The following is a 19,837-nucleotide window of genomic DNA, read 5'->3' as shown; positions in this document are numbered from 1 at the left end:
AACTAAAACGCAAATATTTTTCATTTTGTGCTTTGTATTGCATCAAAGAAAGAGTCATCCTAAATGGGTTACTTAGCTGGTGGTTCTCAGTCCTAGAGGCCATGAATGCTTTATTATCCATGTGGCAACCGCTTACAGAACTTTTGCTGAGTGATGATACCAAAGGCAAGAAAGGTGAGGATCTTTGGTCATGTATGGATTGTGATTTGAAAAAAGTACACTACTGCATTCTTAGATTTTTACAGGAAAGCATGCCTGCTGTAGTGGACATAATAAAAAAAAACTAGAGTCTGAAAACACCCTTGCCTACCAAGTGTTCAGTATAATTGGTGTAGATGTGAAACATCTCCTTGAGAGTTGGCTGGGAGACACTTTTACACTTTGGCACTACAACATGTTCCATGTTAGAGTGCTTGCCACTTGGTAAGCAAAGAAATGTTGAGGAGCAATTCAGGAACTTTTATTTTACAATGTATGAGAAATAGCCCATCACCAACCATGGCATTTGAAATCAATGAAGCCTCACTGTGGTACTCTGCACAAGTTATAGATCCCTTCTGTACAGGGAAATTTTCGCCAGAGTTTCAAAAGTGCTGCTTCATTTTTGAACGCTTCAATAACTCGGAGGGCATATGCGCCCAGTTCAACGTATATGTTGCAGATCCTGTCACAGAAAATCACAATCTTCAGGTGCACCAGTATTAGCATGGAAAGCTATGTCAGTGGCCAGAGTTAGCAAATTGTATACTGGCTATGTTGGCATTGCCTGTCTCAAGTGCCAATGTTGAGAGGGCCTTTTCACAGATAAAGGTTTACATGGGAAGGAAAGAGCGAGCTTTCATGACCAGAGACTCACTGAAGAAGTATTGTATGGTGTACTACAAAAAGTTTGATTTGTAAAAATGTATTTGAACTTCATATACACTGTATGTACACTGTCTATATACCATGCACTATCAGTGCAGAAAGCAAGCAATAATAAAAGCAAAAAGTTCCATAAACACCGGAAAAACACTTTGTTTTTAAAGGCGCGAAAATGTGTAACCACTGATAACCACTGTATTTAAGGTATTGAAATCACTTGAAAACACTGAAAAAACCCCACCAGAATTTACCAAAAATAGAAACTGAAAACAGGAAAGCCTATGCATAATAAATTAGGCTAGTTTTCGGAGAAAACCACGTCATTTATGCAGCACCTAACTAGGTAAAAGGTGAGCACAGACCAGTTATGTAGTACAATGGCACTGTAAATGCAGGTGAAAGGTTAGGTTGCTACCCAAGCTTATATTGGAGGACTTTACAAATCATAACAATGGGGGATGCAGAGCTTAACACAGGGAGTCCAGGCTGCCTCAAAGGAGAAGAACCTCCCTAACTAATCATACACTTGTTGATAAATGTGCACTCCTAGTTGATCTTCAGCACTTCATCAGGAGTAGAAAAAAGCTATATACATGCACATGTAATCTAAGTGTGCGGCCACAAAATTGCCATTTGCTAATTTGCGGGGGGAGAGTTAAACTCAAAGACTGGTAGTGCACACTATGTCGCAATCCTCAGGACTTTCCTGTATGCGGTTTACACCATGGCATAAAAGCAAGAAATAATTAGAACAGACAGACTCAGTCACACATCTGGAATTTTGACAAAATATAGTCGAAAAGTCACCTTACTGAATAACTCACTTGAAAGTTAGAGGTTAAATAGGAGGAAAACAAAGAAGGATAAGAGACCAACTTTGAGATTCTTCTCTACCGCAAAAAACCTAGCATAAAACCCCAGGTTCCTGTGACAAGATTCATTCTCGGGGTTCATGCCATCATCTATATTCCCTTTTGCAAAGTCCATATGCCTCAAAGATCAGACCATTCTGAGGTCTTACAGAGGGCAGGGAGAAAATGCACCAAGGATAACCACCAAATGGTTTTACATCCGGCCATTGTGACTTCTACTTTTGTGTGGCGAATATATGGGGCGGTTAAAGATGCCATTCACATGCAGCAATTAAGGGCTACAACAACTGAACATTTCCATGGGAGAGTGGGTGGGCATACAAAAGGATTCATGTTCTGTTAGAGTCTGTACTTGGTGTTAATACTTGGTAACCATTAGAGTAGAAGGTGGCTTCTACCAGAATTTCAGGGCTCTCTTCACAACAACACAGTCAGCTTGAAAGAAACCGCTAGTCATTACAAAGACATGGAAGGGGTTACCAGACCTAACTTGCAAGGCCATTTGGTGAAGCCATCTGAGGACCCTGAAGACTTATTCCTGCTGCAGATTGAGCCAAATTGCGTACAACTCTAGAGTGCTGAGAAGGTACACCAAGGAGAGGCAAACACATGAGAAGGAAGCCCACATCTGCATCTAATAAACGGGGCTCATCTTAAGAGCTCTTTTTAAAAGGACCCAATGAGAGAGATCATCTCATCTTAGTAGATGTTTAATCTGAGAGGGGCTCAAAAACCCGAGGCGTCTTCACCTCTATCACATGCTTCTTCAGCAACCTCTTATGCGATTACGTGAAAAAAGTACCAATTCATAGAGATTAAGGAGCAACATGGATTGCTGAGATGGAAATCTGACTCATCATGGGGCTTTTGACTACTGAAGATGATAGTGCTTACAGTGAGAGAATGCCAGTTCTAATCCACTTCAACTGATCAAGGCCCCATCGTTTCTTGACTGCAAACTGTCCAGAGTTATCTTCGTAGTAGGACATGAGCTGAAAAGTGAATGATTTTCCCTTAGACTAGCCCCAAGCAGTACCTGCTTCACCCTCCTCAGAACATCCAAGTACTAGTGTTGTTACATGTTGTACTTCAAAGTAACAGAGAAGATTTATTGCTCAAAATAACAAAGCTTGAGTTTTTACGAAAGCATAAAGTTTGACTGACTACATGTGATCATTTTCATAAAAGATCTGGTAAACTCAGTTATAAACTGATGTAAGTGCTTTAAGGTGGAGCGCTATTTGTGAAGAAAACAGTTCAAAATAAACTAATTTTACAAACAAACGGTCTCAGGATGTAAAACACACAGTTACCATATGCCTAGGCTTTCCTCTTTTCAGTTTCTATTTTTTGGTAAATTCTGGTGGGGTTTTTTCAGTTTTTGCAATACCTTAAAAAAACAGTGGTTATCAGTGGATACACATTTTCGCACCATTAAATACAACAGAAACCGTGTTTTTCCGGTGTTTATGGAATGTTTTGCTTTTAATTATTGCTTGTTTCTGCACTGATGGTGCATGTGTATAGATAGCAGGTGTACAGGGTATATGAGGTCCAAATAATATTTTACAAATCAAACTTATTGGAGTACACCGTACAATTCTTCTTTAGTGAGTCTTTGGTCATGTGTGCTCGCTCTTTCCTTTCCTATGTAAACATTTATCTGATAAAAGGCCCTCTCAACATTGGCTCTTGAGACGGGCAATGCCAAAACAGCCAGTACACAATTCGTTTACTCTGGCCAATGACATAGCTTTCAATGCCAATACTGGTGCACCTGAAGATTGTGATTATCTAGGACATTTTCTGTAACATATGCATTGAATTGGGCACATATGCCCTCAGTTATTGAAGTGGTCAAAAATAAAGCAGTTCTTTATAAAGTCTGGAGAAAATTCAGAAGGGATCTAGAACTTGTGCAGAGTACCTCTGTGAGACTTAATTAACTTCAAATGCAATGGTTGGCGAAGGAACATTTCTATGCATCATTGCAAGCCATTTCCCATAGCTTAATGTTAGCCTAGTATTTCTTGTTGTTGCCTTGTATAACAAAGTTGCATTGTATTGGCCCCTTCAGGAAGAAATAAAAATTACTCTTCCACTCATCTTTTCCTTTCTTTGAATGGCAATTAGTTTGTGGTTGCGCAGGTGTTTCAGTGTTTATATATTTACACCGGTGATGGCTATTTTCTTTTGGTGGGGTTTTATCAGTTATTATAGGTTTAAACCTAAAACCAGATAGCCTACATATGCCATAACACAGGGGATGAAAGAGGAAGAATTGAATACATTGATAAAAGAAGAGTAGTAACTTACTTTATCCAGATGAGAGAGTTGTAAAACTCTGGATCCACAGATTCCAAATCATTGAGACCAACAGGTTTATTTAAAATTCGCTTATAGAATGGTAGAGAGAACCCCGTGTCTATAAACTTGCCATGGAACAAAGCCTATTGAGCAAGAAACGATCAATGATTACAGTAAATACCTCTTCAGTTTCAAACAATTACCAACATTCAGAAAAGATTATTCACACTTGTGTAAAACATGATACACATTTTAAATGAAGTATTGTAAGGGCTTCTTAGCAATGATACGGTCGAGAACAAGTACACAGCTGGCCCAAATGATTTCCATCATCATAATCAATTGAAAAAAGAAAGAAACAATTTATGTACCCAGTTCTATTAGGCCTCACTATTTTTGATTTTTCCAGCAGACATGTTGCCTCAGCTTTTGGACTTAAAATAATTATTATACTTACCTTTGTAAACCGGACCTTTCTACCCGAACTGCTGGCATGTGCTGTCAGGAATTCTAAACTACTGTGGGCTTGCTAATCCCTTTGCTCCATCCCATATTTTTGTTACACTTGATACATCAAAATACAGCATGGAACTTGACTGCAGTTGCTTAGGAGACTGTCTGGGTACAATTGAGTGAGATCGTGCCCTAATTCAGCAGACGCAACTGCCTTTGCATTCAAATTGCATAGTGTCAGAGGCAAAGCACAAACCTAGTGTAAAACAGCTAAGGACTGCTTTTAGAAACTTCTCACTTTTACTGCTGATTTGAAATATACCAGGACTGGTGGTAACATCTGAGGGAAGCTGTAGACAGATACCACTACCAATGGGTATTCACTGTTTTTCGAATTTGTTTCCAGGGAGTGCATTTATCTGGCTTGACCAGCTAACACATATGGGCAGTGGCTCTTCATTGTCAATGCCATTGTGCTTTCACCTCCACAAAAATATTTTTGAGGTTCCTAACTCCGGCTAAATACTCTTTTGGAATTCAACATAAAATTGTACCTTTGCTTTAAGCATTCATCTGGAATCTGTGTAAGTTACTGAAAACTGTGTTTTTCAGATACACGTCTAGGACACACAGCAAATATATCATACATTTAAATATGACTGACATACTTTATTAATGGACAGGGAGTTGAACCGGTAGAGAGAGACTTTTGGACGAATGCATTTGTGCTCTTGTGTGTGCAGTTATGAAATAGTTTGGACCATTGTGTAAGAAATGGAAAATAATCTATGCATCAACGCAGAAGAAGGTAATTATTTTGCTTGCGGAAAACCAGGGTCATGCTTGAATTGACCTAAACTACTGGCAATAGACCAAACACCTTTCCACACCATTGTTTTTTTTCCCTGTGCCATTACAGAACAAGCGTACTAACCCTGTGCGAATCATTCTTGGCAACACACCAAAATGGCCAGATCTGTCGACCTGCTAAGCTGCATAAACGGGAACACAAGCAACTACAGACATGTTTCAGCCTTACCTAGTTTCCTAGCAAGGAGGTCTGCTTATGTCTTAAGGTTACAGTGAGCAAAGAAATTACAGAATGGAATGCTACCCGAAGTAAAGTTGTGCCAGTGGTTTTGATTAATGCAAGTATTTCACCCATCTCATTCTTTGTTTCTCAATGAGTCACTATAATTGACAGAAGTTTGTGTTCCCATTGTGAGTGGAACATATATATCCTAGAAGTTGGTGTTGGGTCAAGAGTTATTTACATGATTGGCCCCCCTATCATGGCAAAGAGATCAAAACAAAAAGGAAGATCCAGTGCTATTGAAATGAGTGGTTTTGAATAAATTAAGGATTCCCACCCATCAAATTTACTGTTCTTAAAAGACAGCGGGAATACCAGAGAAATATACTCTTTCACAAGGGAAGATACACATGCTTATCCTAAACAGGTTTGTGAATATAAGACATGGTCAGTTATTTTTTTTATTTTATTTTTACTTGTTTTATTTTGAAAAAGACCATTCTTATTTACCAACACTTTCTTTTTGTTAATATTGTATGCACTTTGAAACCATATGAATCATATCAACACAGAATATCTTTTTCAGGCATTTTAATAAAAATACCTGCAGTGGCTAGCACCCATCCTATGACTTTCAAATGGTGCAACATTTATACCCGTTATATTTTAAAGGACAGGATCATTTAAATTTTGAATAAACATACCCCATAGATTATGACAGTTACATTTTTGGATAAATGATAAGATTAAACAATTCAACTGTATATCAAATTAACAAAATTTAACAACCAGAACGCTTATTCAGAAGGAGAATCACAAAAAACAAGCAGGACAACCATTGTGGAAAAAATGAGGAGCCTGCTAACACTAACCACAAAAAGCTTGGCAAAAGATTTGAAGAGGAACAGGTTTTTTAATACACTATTGGAACTCACCATCGCTATAAACCGGCCAATGAAGCGGAAGTATTTCAGATGGTCAGGGTTGATGTAAGACGCAGGGTTGATCTGTAGGCAATAGTTGTCCTTCCCTGCATATTCAAACAGGCAGTACATTGGGTTCAGCACTTCGTGTGACAAAAGAAAGAACCATTCTCTGAAATCAAAAGAAAAAGGATGACCGTGATAGCGATGAAAGAAGGGGATAGCTAGTCTGAACATGTAAATGATACTCGAGCTCATCTCATGAAGGAGTAGGTAGCCTACAGGGAAAGAGGCAATTGAGGATACGAACAAATGTATCAAAAATCACCATTGCTAAACTAACAGTTCAATGTTGTTATGAGTAGCATGCAAAACTTTGTATGTGAAAATAATGCTGGCATGTTTTAAATGTGGCTAACACCAAATCAAGTTAGTATCCTAAGGCACAATTAAGTATTACTGGCACACAACTTAATGTTACTTATTCTGTCAAACTGGGAAGGATGTAGTGTGATGGGTGTCCTGCGGAAATTTTAAACTGTTACCTGTGCACATATTTGCCTGCAACAGCTGCATTGAACTCTTGTATTGGCGTCATGATTTATAACTCCGCACGTACAATTTTTTCCTAATTACACGGGAAAAGATGTGTGCTTGTGGCTACGTTGCCGACTTTCAGATCGGAGTGCAAATCCTGGCCTTAGGGCTAACAGAAAATCGTGTGATACTGTGCAAATCACAATCGTTGCTTGCTGTGACACTGTATTCAAGCTAGCCTGGCTGATGAGGGGTGAAACCCCGAAACCGTTCTCACTGTGCATGTTTCTGGTCCAGGAAGGACCTGGCCGTTCGGGCTGGACTGTTCCAATGAGGAATAGGGTCAAGACTTATTTGCATAAGGCCGGTCCAGACTGGGGTGGCATAGTGAGTAAAAGAACAATGGATTAAACCCAGATCTGTGACTGGGGTTGAGTGGTTGAAAAGTTCCAGCACTCTGTCCACCATCTTGTATTTCCTTTAATTAATCAGCAGAAGAATGTTTTGCTTTCATTACATTTTACTAAACGATCACTGTTTCTGTACTGACTTCACCTTAAACGATGGCTGGAATCAGTATCAACAATAAGCGTTAAGTTGCGTTTTAATGTTATTTCACGCTAAATCACATGGAAAATAATGTGGAATCAGGTGAGTGAAAAAGCACTTATAAGTGAATAGTGTGCTCAAGGCAAAGTGCTCAGCAAATAAAACCCAGAGTAATGCAGATGAGCACTACAAAGTATTAATACCATCTCCTGATCTGTTAAAAACCTTTTGTTAGAGCTCAGAAAAGGAATCCACACCATGCAGGATCTCCAGTTAGTTGCACAGATCAGCACAATGTTCCCTTGTCTGCCTCTGCGGTCACACACCCCGACCATTGGAAATTAATACAACATATAAGCACAACTGCAAGAAATGATTTTTCAATAATGAAATAGACACACAACTATCAAATATTTCGCAACTACCTTAAGAATTTTTTTTTGTTTCAATACTGAAATACGTACATACACAATGATCAAAAGGGTTTTGAACAAATGGGTTTTTATCTTTTCACAATCATTGCAATTTATATGTTCATTAATGTGTGTTCTTCAGCCCCAACATTCCAGATTTTGGATATAACTGAGAGCAATGCAATAAAAATAGCCACTCTTTACAATAACACATAGGAGGGAATGGGTAGTATAGTATGGATATTAACTTGGTCATAATCTTCCATCACTGCAATTTCAGGAGTTATTGTGCCAGTGTTCTGGACAGAAGTGGGGTTTAGGTTAGAAATTTGGGTTTGGAAAGAAATTTCTGGTAGGTGGTCAGATGTTCTTATTATGGACTGTGCGGTTTAACCTTGACCATTATCGTATCAGGAATTAAGACGGCTTTCTCACTAATACTAGTTCTACTCTGGGCAAAACGGCATTCTAATCTCTTGACCTAATTGCTATTGACCCCCACAAAGGTGGCTATAAATGCCAACTCTGAGCGTACCTTTTAGTAATTAATGTGGAGCTATGCTGACTAAGAACTAGTTTTTCTAAAGGTTAATGATTTACAAACAGTAATGGAGAAGTAAAAGGTGCAGATCAGAGTTCTCCATGAAGCTCTCTTTGCCACATTAAGACATTGGGAAATAAAAGTAACAAATAAATAAATTAAAATAAGACAACTCCTTCAATTTACCTTGCCACACCACCATAATCTAAACCTTCTTCGCCTGGGAAAATAACCCATAGTCGTCTTCTTAGATCCTGAGGGTTGAAACTCATTATCTAAAAGAAAGAAAATAAAAAATAGTTCAAAAAGTTACAACTGTTTTATTGTTATCGTTGGTTAAATAGCAGTACAATCGTTAAATCACGACTAGTAATAAAACATGTAATTAGTCACAATTCAAGAAAACGTTCCTTTAAATCAAAAATCTATTCTTCTTACAAGTACATTTCTCTTCAGAGATTGGTATCATTTAAATGGTTCACCTAGAAGATAGAGCTCCACAAACTGTTGCAAGAGCACAGGCACATACCTGATCGTTTCTCTCAAAAACACTTCTACTTAAGAGAAATATGACTTGAGCTAAGAGGGATGAAGATGGGTGTACTAAAATTGCTTCCGATACACTTTGAGAAGAAACAAGCAATGGAGATTAGAGTTCTCTTAACCTTCTCACAGCTGTCTGAATCTTCAAAAGCTAAGTAGTGCCAAATCAGGGTTTGAGGAATAAAAATAGTAAATACGTTTATTATGTTCGATTGGGTCAAACTCCTTTAAATCTTTTGTGACAGCGGTCCCTCGATTGCGTTGAGTTTAATTACACAATTCCCTTACTATATATGACCATTGCTAAAATCCAGCCAACCCAACATCCTTGTGATGCACCAAAATTGGTGGGACATTGCTTGAAATAGAATATTTCTGGTCCAACAATTAAGAAACAATTTTAAAAATACTCCATATAAATAAGTCTTTAAACGTTACCTTGTAACATATAGATTGCAAATTTCCATTGGTTATAACCCCTCACTGACGCCCATAATGACAAACATTAGATTCCGCGTCCCCCAAAATAGTGGGGACCTCCTAGAGTCCATAATTACTTGAGGGACCCGGGGGCCTCCTTTAGCCTTCTTTGCGACCTATTTACATGAAGTACGAGTTACTTACCTTCGGTAACGATGTATCTGGCAGAGACGATTCTAGCCACAGGTTCCTTCACGTAGAATTATCCCCAGGTGTGAGACTGGATCCGGAAACTTTTTTGCCACAGCAGCCCTGCGTGCCTGGGGCGGGGCGACATCACGCGACTCCGCCCAGGCGTCGTCCTCATATGTGACTTCAGCGAGGTCACAAGACCCGCCGCGGCGCACCTACGTCAGTTTTCTTCGGAGAACTTTTCCGCACCACAACGCGGCACCACCAGATAAAAAACTGTGAAAGCATGGGAACAGTGTGCGAAGAGCAGAAAAATTGGAAAGAAACGGTGACTAATACCACCACCAGAGTAGTGCCAACACCACAGAACAAAGGGCAGGGAAAGAAGAAAGAAGAAGAACAAGCAGAAACCTGCGCAGTCACTCTGCCAGCACATAGACAGCCTCCCATCCCTGCGCCCCACAGGCAAAAAACATGCGTAAAGTCATAGCACACGTAGTAAACACCCCCCCTCCCCCCCATCCTGAGCAAGGAATGGGACCAGTCCCAAGACAGACAGGGACAACAAACTTCCAAGCCACCCCAACCTAGAGGGCAACCACCCACAAGGACAAGGCAAGACATGGTCAGAGGACCCTCAATCAGAGGATAGCAATGGAAGGAAGTGAGGGGAGGGAGGACAGGGATAGAAAGCAATCCCCCCCCAAACCTGGAGTAGCCAGAGCAGCAGGGCACCGGAGCACTGGAACCCCATCCTCCAAAGAACCAAAGGAGGAATGAACCGCCCCCAGACGGAGTCACCCGTCAATAACAAGGAAGGCACTCACAGGAGACACAGTCCCCCACCGGGAGTTGAGTACCGAAGACCCAACCCAATGGTCTTCGCAGAATAGGGGCGGAAGGGTGGGCCGTGAAGTAATCTGCGGCTAGAATCGTATCTACCAGATACATCGTTACGAAGGTAAGTAACTCGTACATATGATAGAGAATACTAGCCGCAGATTCCTTCACGTAGAATAGATATCCTAGCAATAGCCACGGGGAAGGAGGGTCTGCGAAAGGAGGGTCTGCGAAAGGATCCCACCAGCCAATGCAGAACAGAGGGACCCACGGGGGACCAGATCTGCGGACCAGGTAGAACCTCGCCCCTGCCAGGCCAAGGGAACCCCCCACCAGCAGAACCCCACTGACCCCAAGGGGATGTAGGAGGGAAAGAAGGCTGAAGAGGCTCGTGCCCTCACAGCAGAGGAACCAAAGGTAAGGACAGAGAGGCCGAAGCACCCCACTCCCCACAAGGCAACATAGCTGCCGCCCAATGCCAAGGCAGGAAAGGCGGCGGAAGAAGAAGCTTAGAGGGCCCAAGGAAACGAGGGAAAAGAAGGCAAACCCACTCCAGATGGAGAGCAGCCTGACAGCCAGAACAGCGCCAGCAGTCAAACTGCCAGAAGCCAGAAGAACAGCCCGAGGCCCCGGGAAGGCCGAGTAGGCGACGCCTGGCAAGGGAGAACACAGGAGCATCCCAGACCTCAGGACAGGAGCAGGGAGAGGAGGAGAAGCCTGGGCACACCACTACGAGTGGTGCGCACACGACCTCAGGAAGCAAAAGCAACCTACCTAAACGCCATGGAGAACAGGCACCCGAAGGCAACCAGAACCCTCCAGCAGAGCGCAAGTTATATGACAGCTACCCCACATAGGGTACGTTAAGTCCCAAGATATGGGAGCCCTCTTAGGAAGAACTTTCGCAGCAGAGGAAAAAACAAAAGAGCCACGGGGGAAAAAAACACCCCCCGCTGAAGGCTTTACAAGCATCCCAAGCAAAGCAGAATGCCAAATCTCAGGGCCAAGTCTGCGCAACAACTCCTGCAGAATCCACACACCATCAACACAAGGACCGTCCAGCAGCCAACAATGCCAAAGTCCCAAGGAAGGACGTAAACGGCTAGAAAACACTCCACAGCCAGAAAAACCGGCCTAAGAAGGCCCAGAAGCAACCCAACTCAGAAGTCATTGAGGAGGGGACGGAGGAGGAGGAGGAGGAGGAGGAGGAGGAGGACGGAGCCCTGCCAAGAGCCTTTGGATGGCAGAGTCGGCCGGGGCATGGAACAACAGGCTGCCATCAAATGGAAGGTCAATGAGTCGCTCCCGAATATTCTCAGGGAACACTTCGTCCCGAAGCCAAGCATGGCAACCGAGAGTGACTGAAGAAGCCATGACCCGGCCCAGCGCCTCTGAGATGTCCAGAGCAGAGCGAAGAATAAACGCTGCAAGCTCCCGGCCATCCAATACGTGATGCCGGAAGTCCACTGGAACAGACTCCTGGGACGCCGCAGATCCCAAAGACTCAGCCGAGTCCGACAAACAGGAGGAGGCCCTAGCCAGCACACACAAGGTGTTAAGGGCCCGCAGGTCGAGGCGAACAGACTATGCCCCCAAGAGTCCAGCCAGTGGGCCTCTCGGGACGGCGGAGTCAACAGTGGCGGCAGGGAGGGAAAAGCAGTCCGCAAAAGGGGGCTGGCGGCCGAGGGGTGAAGGGAAAGACACGCCGGGTCATGTGGTGCCGGCGCAGAAGATTCTGAGGCACCGGGTCCCCTGAGGCAGGACGCCTCCAAGCCCCCGTCAAGGAAGAAGGGAGCGAACCTTCAAAGGGAAGTAAGATTTCCTCCCACCAGAGCCCTGGTGGAGGACCACCAATAGATGGTCCGCCGGAAAGTGAGCCACTGGGTCACCCATGCACAGGATGCCCACAGCCGTGGACACCACGTGAGCGAAGGCCGCCCCGCCTCCGTAGGGCCCCGCAGTGGGAAAAGCAGCTCCTCCATGGGCGACGGCTGCAAAGTAAGGCGGTCGTCCCCTAAGCCAAGCAGGACGGGCAAGGACCAGACCTGGAAGTCAGAAGGAGCCGAAGAATGAGGGACCTGCCACTCTTCCGACGAACACCTCTGCCTCAGGAAGGGCGGGGAGCCGGCCTTCGATGCCGGTGAAAAAGCCACCACACCGCGACCAGTCTCCGAGGAGGACGACACCAAAATACAGCCTGCCTCCGGAGAAGGAGCAACTTCCAAAGACGAATCCGCGGTACGACTCCTGCGCGGAGCCGTAGATTCCGCTGCTTGAGGTAGGACGTCGGCACCAGCCGGCGTCACCGGACAAGGTACCTCCGAGTCGCCCCGCACCGGAGACCGGAGCGGAGACCGGAGTAGAGCTGGAGCGGTACTGGCCTAGGGGCGGCGCCAGAATGACGCCGACCCGACCCCCGCCGAGGCAGCCACCTGCGTGGGGTAACAAGACGGGCCTGGGGAGTGGCACGAGGCCCTCTGCCAGCAGCGGGTCAGAATGAGGCGAAGATCACTCGGCAACCCATGTGGCGGCGCCAGGGATGATTCAACCTCCGACTCGCCCTCCGACGAGGCAGCCGCCTGTGGGGAGGGACGAGAGGGGCCCGGAGAGGGACGAGGGGTCTTCCCTCGACCAAGAGCGGGACGAGGGGGGTCCATCGACCCCTGTGGCTCCACACGGTCCAGCTGCTGCCAGCGCGGTAGCGGCGTCACCTCGACCTTAAACAGGACCACCTTGTCAAAGGACCGAGAGGGGCTCGGGGATGCGACCAGAGCCCCAGCAACCTCCCACAACACCACAGGGACCCTCGCAGGAGATTGCGGCGAGGCAGAGACGCCGTGGCCTGAAGGAGGTGCCCCAGAGGTGCCGCACCCACACAGTACCACATCCTCCAAGCCTGGATCCGAACCAGTCGGCGCAGGAGCCACCGGCGGCACCGCAGAGGGCCCTGTGCAGGGCGAGGGATCCGCCGACGCCCCAGGAGGGGAAGGAGGAGGAGACGCCAGCAAGGCCTGCAAAGCCGCGGCGTATGTCTCCATTTGGACTCTCGATGCCCCAACACCGGGAAACTGTGGATAGGACAACACGCAGGGCCGCATCACCCACGGAGAGTCCATGCCTCCGGCAGGCCGGAAACCAGCCCCCGGGGACAAACTGCGACACTTACCCACCGGGGAGCGATGCTCACGTGACATTGGAGAAGGGCGAGGACGACGACCACGGCCGTATCTGAAGCCGTCCACTGAAGCAGACCGAGGGGAGGACGTCGACCTGGAGAGATGCGCCGAGAGAAGTTTCATCCGGCGCTGCCGCTGCAACTTCGGCTTCAACTGTTGGCACGCCGTACAATCTGTGGTGCCGTGATCCTCCCCCAAACACCACATACAAATGAGGTGAGGGTCCGTCTCTGACGTAAGACGCCCACAAGACGTGCAAGAATTATAGCCAGAAGGCATTCGCAAAGTGTTCCACCAAAGAAATGGAAGAAAAGGGGGCCCTAACAGGCCCGTAGCAATGATCGGATCCGCGTTGCATGCGGAAAAGGAGAAAACTGACATAGGTACGCCGGGGCGGGTCTTATGTGACCTCGCTGACGTCACGTACGCGGACGACGCCTGGGCGGAGTCGCGTGATGTCGCCCCACTCCGGCGCGCAGGGATGCTGTAGCAAAAAAGTTTCTGGATCCAGTCTCATGCCTGGGGCTAATTCTACGTGAAGGAATCTACGGCTAGTAGTTTCTATCAGATGCAACAGTCAGCATTTCCCTTGTTAATTAAGGCCCTCCTATGCATTAAAAGTGACAGAGGGCTCCAAATGGAGCATGTGAATAAGACTGTATCAATTAATGAAGCCAAAAAAGAGTCATTCTGGTGCTTACCACTTAGCCCAATTCTATTGGAAAGGACGGTTGTTGTTGAATGTCTCCATTTTCATTGAATATTGCTGTTCTGTTCTTCTGCCACTGCTTTCATAAGTTTTAAGAAAAACCATGAGAAGGTGCATGATTCACCTTTTAGGCAACATTGGACAGCTTCCTTGGAGGATCTTAAAATTAGAACTCAGAACATCGGGACTACCCAGTACATCCCCAGAGGCTTTAATCAGTTACAAGAATATATTACGTGGGTCAATGATTCTTGCGACTTGTCACTTAGCCTGCATTGCTTAATGGTTTCTCCTTTCACACGTCCAAACCAATAACATGTTAAGGGAATCAGGCCAAACCGAGATCTCATGAGGTTGCATTTAACCAGATTTCAGTGGGAAAGACTCAGATAATTAGGGAACCTGCCCATGGTGAATACAACCCCGCCCTACTGCCATGGGGTTTGGTTTTAAGTCTCTCAAGTGACAAAGATTTTGCATTCCACATTAGCAGTTTTGTTCTTGCTTTGCTGTACAGGGGTACCTTAAGATCCTCCGCCTTCAATATTCTTTTTTTTTTTTTTTGACCGGACAGCAATGATACAATAACAAATTCTCTGGCGTACCAGAAAGCAGCTAAATCAAGTTTCTATCCAACAATATCTAGTAATACAAAACAGTACATACATCGGGGGAGACAAAAGAAAAACAGACGACATCCCGTAACCGTAAGTTCCAGGGCATAAAGTCCCAACAGCCTTAAACCTGTGTACCTATCATGAATTCTCCACCAATATCTATAATTATTCCATCAATGGCCCCCAGATCTTTCTTGCCATTACCATCCCTCTCCTGCCCTTGCTTTCATACAGTACCATCTCTAGGTTAAAAATATGATAGAGTCTAGCATACCAAGTCCGATATCTTGGGGGATCTACATCCTTCCACCTGGTAGAAATAAGTAAGCGATAAATAGCAGTCACCATAAAACAAAAATAAACTAAACTATGATCTAACTGTAATCTTTCGTCAAAACCAAGTATCAACATAGTTCGAGTTAGCGATACTGATTGCCCCAAGTTTTGACATAGAAAACGTTCAATACCTGCCTGCAGACTATTCAGTTTACTGCAATCAGCAAACATATGGCTTATATCTGCTGGACCCTGATCACATCTAGGGCACTTAGCCCTTCTCCCCCATGCCCAGAGTTTAGCCAGAGTAAAATAAAGTCTAAACAGCGTTTGAAAAGTTTGGGCTTTAAGATTAGCGGTCAAAAAGGTCTTATTAGACAACTCAAGCGATCTGCAAATGTCTACATCCGGGTTATTTAATATATCAGCCCAAGCACTTTCTACTTTAGGGATATCGTCCATTGTGGCCGCCATCAACATTATATACACTTCCTTAACTCGATATTGTTTTTTTGTCAGATATTCTAATAAAGGAATTCGCGGAAAGTTTAATGGTTGTGGAACCAAACTATTTATAGTCGCCCTAATTTGTATATATTTAAAGATGGTGCAAGAATCAACTCCATATCGTTCCTGGAGGTCCCCAAATGAAGCCAACCCATTTAAATCAGTGAAATCTCCTATATTTTTATTCCTGCTTTTTCACATGTTCTACCGATATTATCATACTGTATCGCCGGAAAAGCCGAAGAACGCCACAACAGTATATATCTATGAATGCTGGGTATTTCCAAATGTTTACCAATCTTCCGCCATACATTCCAGGCTGCTCTAATAATCTTAAAACGAGTTTTTTTATAGTAGCTGCCTTCCAGCTAACCCTGGTGCTAATTTACCCATTGCAAGTTCATAAATAGATGGTATATCCTTATCCCCTTCTAAATTGCTAATTACCCCTGCTGGATCCAGGGTCTGTGGTCTAAATAAAACACTCATGTGTTGCAACATTACTGCCCAGAAATAAAACAACATATTTGGGACTACAAGTCCCCCCCGGTGTTGTGGTAGGGATAGATATTTTATTGATCTTCTAATTTTCCCATATCCCCAAATAAATTGACTAAACATCTGCTCCATCTGTTTAAATAATGAATTTTCCGGTTCTAGAGGTATACATCGAAATAAATAAAATATTTTAGGGAACATCGTCATTTTAATGACGTTTACTCTACCGATAATAGATAAGTGTAAGTTATCCAGTCTCTTCAGATCTCCCTTAATTTTTTCAACTAATGGTGACAGATTTTTATCCCATATTGTACCAACCTCCGCTGTTATAGTTATCCCAAGATACGTGCCTGACTCTAACCGGCGTGGATCCTGAAACTGCGCCTTCAATATTCTTATGGACTCAGATAGAAAGATCCCCCACACTGAGTTTGGGTCTTGTATTTTCTTCCAGAAGAGTGGTTACATTTTATTGGTGTTAGTTAATTGTAATTTTGAACAATATGATGCATATCTCACAGCCTGATTTGAGCACGGCTTGTGCAATCTGGAAGTGCAAATAAGCAGCGATAACAGATACACTGCTGCTTGTCCAACCAGCTAAATAGTTGGTCTTTGAACATAAATGCTCCATAGGAGAAAGCAGGTACCACTTTAAATGCAACAAAAAGAAAATTAAGCTCTAGTATTTTTTCTGGCCAAGTTCTTTTTTAGGCGGCTCAATGTGCACATCAGATGATTAACCCTTATCTTTGTTGCTGCTTTTTGTGCCCCTTTGCCTTCCCTTCCATCTAGGTACACATCTAGGCATTTAAAGTTTTTAAAAGTTTTTTCTATGTTAGCTCGATCAACGTGCCACATGCCCTGTTAAATCAACCATGTTCCAAAGATCGTTTTAGTATTACTACGGTTAACATTAATAGCGTTTTCTGTGCAATAACAATTAAGGGCGTAAAGAAACCTCTGGAGTGCCATTTGAGTGCGATCTAACAGGGCCATACCATCAGCATATTGAAGGATATGAATTTTTGGGCCAGCCGGCCTTGGGGAGCGGATCCTGGGAGCTCTCCAAGTCTGCCATGTATAGATTAAAGAGCAGTGGACCTAAAATACAGCTGTGTTTCAGGCCTTTGTTTGTGGTTATCCTGCCTGAGGTGGTCCAGTGAGCGGTCGTCTTAATCTTCACCCATGTGTCACTATATAACTATTCATTTGCTTTCATAATAGGGGGGATATCCCATGTTCTTAACTTTGCCCATAGATTGCCTCTTACAACATTATCAAACATATTTGTAAAGTTTATGAAAACTGCGTAAACAGGCAATGACTGAAGGTGCATGGCTTCATCTATAAGGCACCACAAAGTGAGTATTTTGTCATCAATGTTAAAATGTCTTTGAAAGCTGGCTTGAAACCATGAGATGGGCGGTTTTTCTGTAGCTCATGCTGCCAACTCCTCATTAAGAAGTCTGGCATAGCATTTTTCTTCCACATCCAAAAGTGCCATCATTCTGTAATTCCCACGCATATGGGGGCATCCTTTTAGGTCTCGTGTAGGCAGCGCATGCGCCGGGTCACTTCAAGACGCTCTATCTACAATGTGGGCATCGAGCGCCGCCCATTTTTAGGTCGAGCCTAGGAAATCGACCTCTTGGAATGACTTCAACTTTTGTAGAAGCTTGTGCTTGTGGTGCTCACACGCTATTGGCCTTTGTGTCTGGCTTTAGTACGCAATTGGCCAAAGGCGTGTGGATGTCCTAGCTTCTTGGGAAATGTTTACTCCCAGAGCGTTTTGCTCTCGGGAGCCAGCAGCGGCGCGCAGGGGCCATCTGTTTTCAATTAGCGTGGCCGTGCTTGTCTCCCAGCAGTTTCTCTCACCCTCTTGCAGGCTGTGGTTGTAATAAAAAACGTATCCTCTGGGCCCTAGAGTCACGATCTTTACGCAGCGGCGGACAGGGGCTATTACTGTCTTTTGTCTCCTTTCCTTAAAGTCAGAAGTCTGCAGTGTGTTCTGATTATGTACCCTGTGGTTTCTTTTCATCTGATTGTGCATTTATCTCAATACATGTCCGGAGCAGATGTTGCATGTTTGGTTATTTCTATTTTGGACCATGACACGAGGTGTTTGTACTACACACCTCCCACCCTGCCTTCGGCCACTTCTGGGCCGTGAGACAAGGTGTTTGTCTTTGAGCCTGGATGCTCGGAGGTGAGATCACGGTCTGATACTGGAACCAAGTGCAGACTCGTGGAACAACAGCTGAGTTCAGATCCCAGCGTCTAAGCTACACCAAACTGTGCAATCTTAGGCAAACCGCTTTGTTACCCTCTGCTGCGTTTCCTCATCTGCCAACAGAGGTGAGCGACAAGCTAAACTAAATATTAGAGACAAGCAGTGATTCTGCTCACGGCGTGCAACATAAAACATACTTTCGGTAAAGGCGGCTCTCCATGCACAGCAAGCCCCCTGGACATGGTGCTTCGGTGCCCATTCATTACAATGCCTCTCTACTGTGATTGACGCCGAGGAAGGGAGAGCAGAATGGGTCGTGGTAAACTACATCGCGTATAATCAAAGGATAAGGCAGCGTGGCTGTGGACACAGCGCACTTTGCATAGCAAAATGCTTCTAGGCGGTGGCTTGTGCTTATTTTATTGTGAAATCTGGACAAACCACCTCCTGTGCTGCCACTTTCAGTTGCCAAAATGACAGTCAATGTTGATTTATTTTTTATTTAAATATACAGTAGCAAAGAAAATTAGAGCACAGAAATCAAGTTATTTCCGTGCTTCAAGCTTTTTTTTGTTTTTTTGTGTGTGTGTGGTTGCACGAGTGCACGGCGTTGGGGGTACTACGCTCTAGCTAACATGCAAACACCAGTGTGTGTGTGTGTGGGGGGGGGGTGCTTAGAAAGAAAAGAGGGCGCCGCTTCCTCGCAGTACGGCTGGGGCAGTTTCTAAAGCTAAATGCGGAGTTCGGCTACGAGACTGGGGGGGGGGGGGGGTGTCTCCCTTCTGATGGTCAATGGCCACATTCAACTGCAAAACAGTTTATACACGAGGGCAATGAGGAGGGGCCTGGGGCAACATTTCATGCGGGGGGGCTCATGTGAGATGTCGGGAGTTGGGGAGAGACAGTATGTATCTTGTATGGAGCACACATGCAGCGCCTCGTCTAAAGGTAGTAGGCGCTATAGAATGCGAATACAACTCTGCAAAGTGCATAATCTAATTCACGTGAGCCTGCACGCAGCACAGTCCCCCGCTCCATATGGAGAAGTCCTGTCACAGAATAAGAGCACAGCGCGATTCGACTGCCACACACTCACACACACGTCCTGTGTACAGCCCCATACACTAATTCACAGCCCGCTGAGTGCAGAACCAGTAGGCGGGAGTGCGTGGCCGACAGTCAGAGGCAGACAGACCTGTGCTGAAGGGCAGTGTGATACAAGCCTGGGCGGACACTGCGCTGCGAGTATGTATGATGATGCAACACAAACGAAAACAGCGCATACCATAACAACGCATTCTTTACATCGCATGCACCGTCACATCGCATGC

The 19,837-nt window shown here is 44.7% G+C and overlaps 1 protein-coding gene across 1 annotated transcript in view; it reads right to left on the bottom strand.

Moving 5' to 3' along the window:
• The window catches only part of ITCH (itchy E3 ubiquitin protein ligase), an 811,820-nt gene that overhangs the window by 233,111 nt on the left and 558,872 nt on the right, over positions 1-19,837 (bottom strand). Inside the window, exons 16-18 of the mRNA XM_085619094.1 lie at positions 8,679-8,767; positions 6,465-6,624; positions 4,053-4,186 (exon numbers count right to left, since the gene is read on the bottom strand). Of these exons, the coding sequence (XP_085475220.1) occupies positions 4,053-4,186; positions 6,465-6,624; positions 8,679-8,767 (383 nt within the window). The remainder of the gene's footprint in view (positions 1-4,052; positions 4,187-6,464; positions 6,625-8,678; positions 8,768-19,837) is intronic.

The sequence above is a fragment of the Triturus cristatus genome, chromosome 7 (assembly GCF_964204655.1).
Source record: "Triturus cristatus chromosome 7, aTriCri1.1, whole genome shotgun sequence".
In the NCBI taxonomy this organism is placed as follows: Eukaryota; Metazoa; Chordata; class Amphibia; order Caudata; family Salamandridae; genus Triturus; species Triturus cristatus.
The sequence above is the reverse complement of the archived record's forward strand: the minus strand, read 5'-3'. Positions and strand labels throughout refer to the sequence as shown.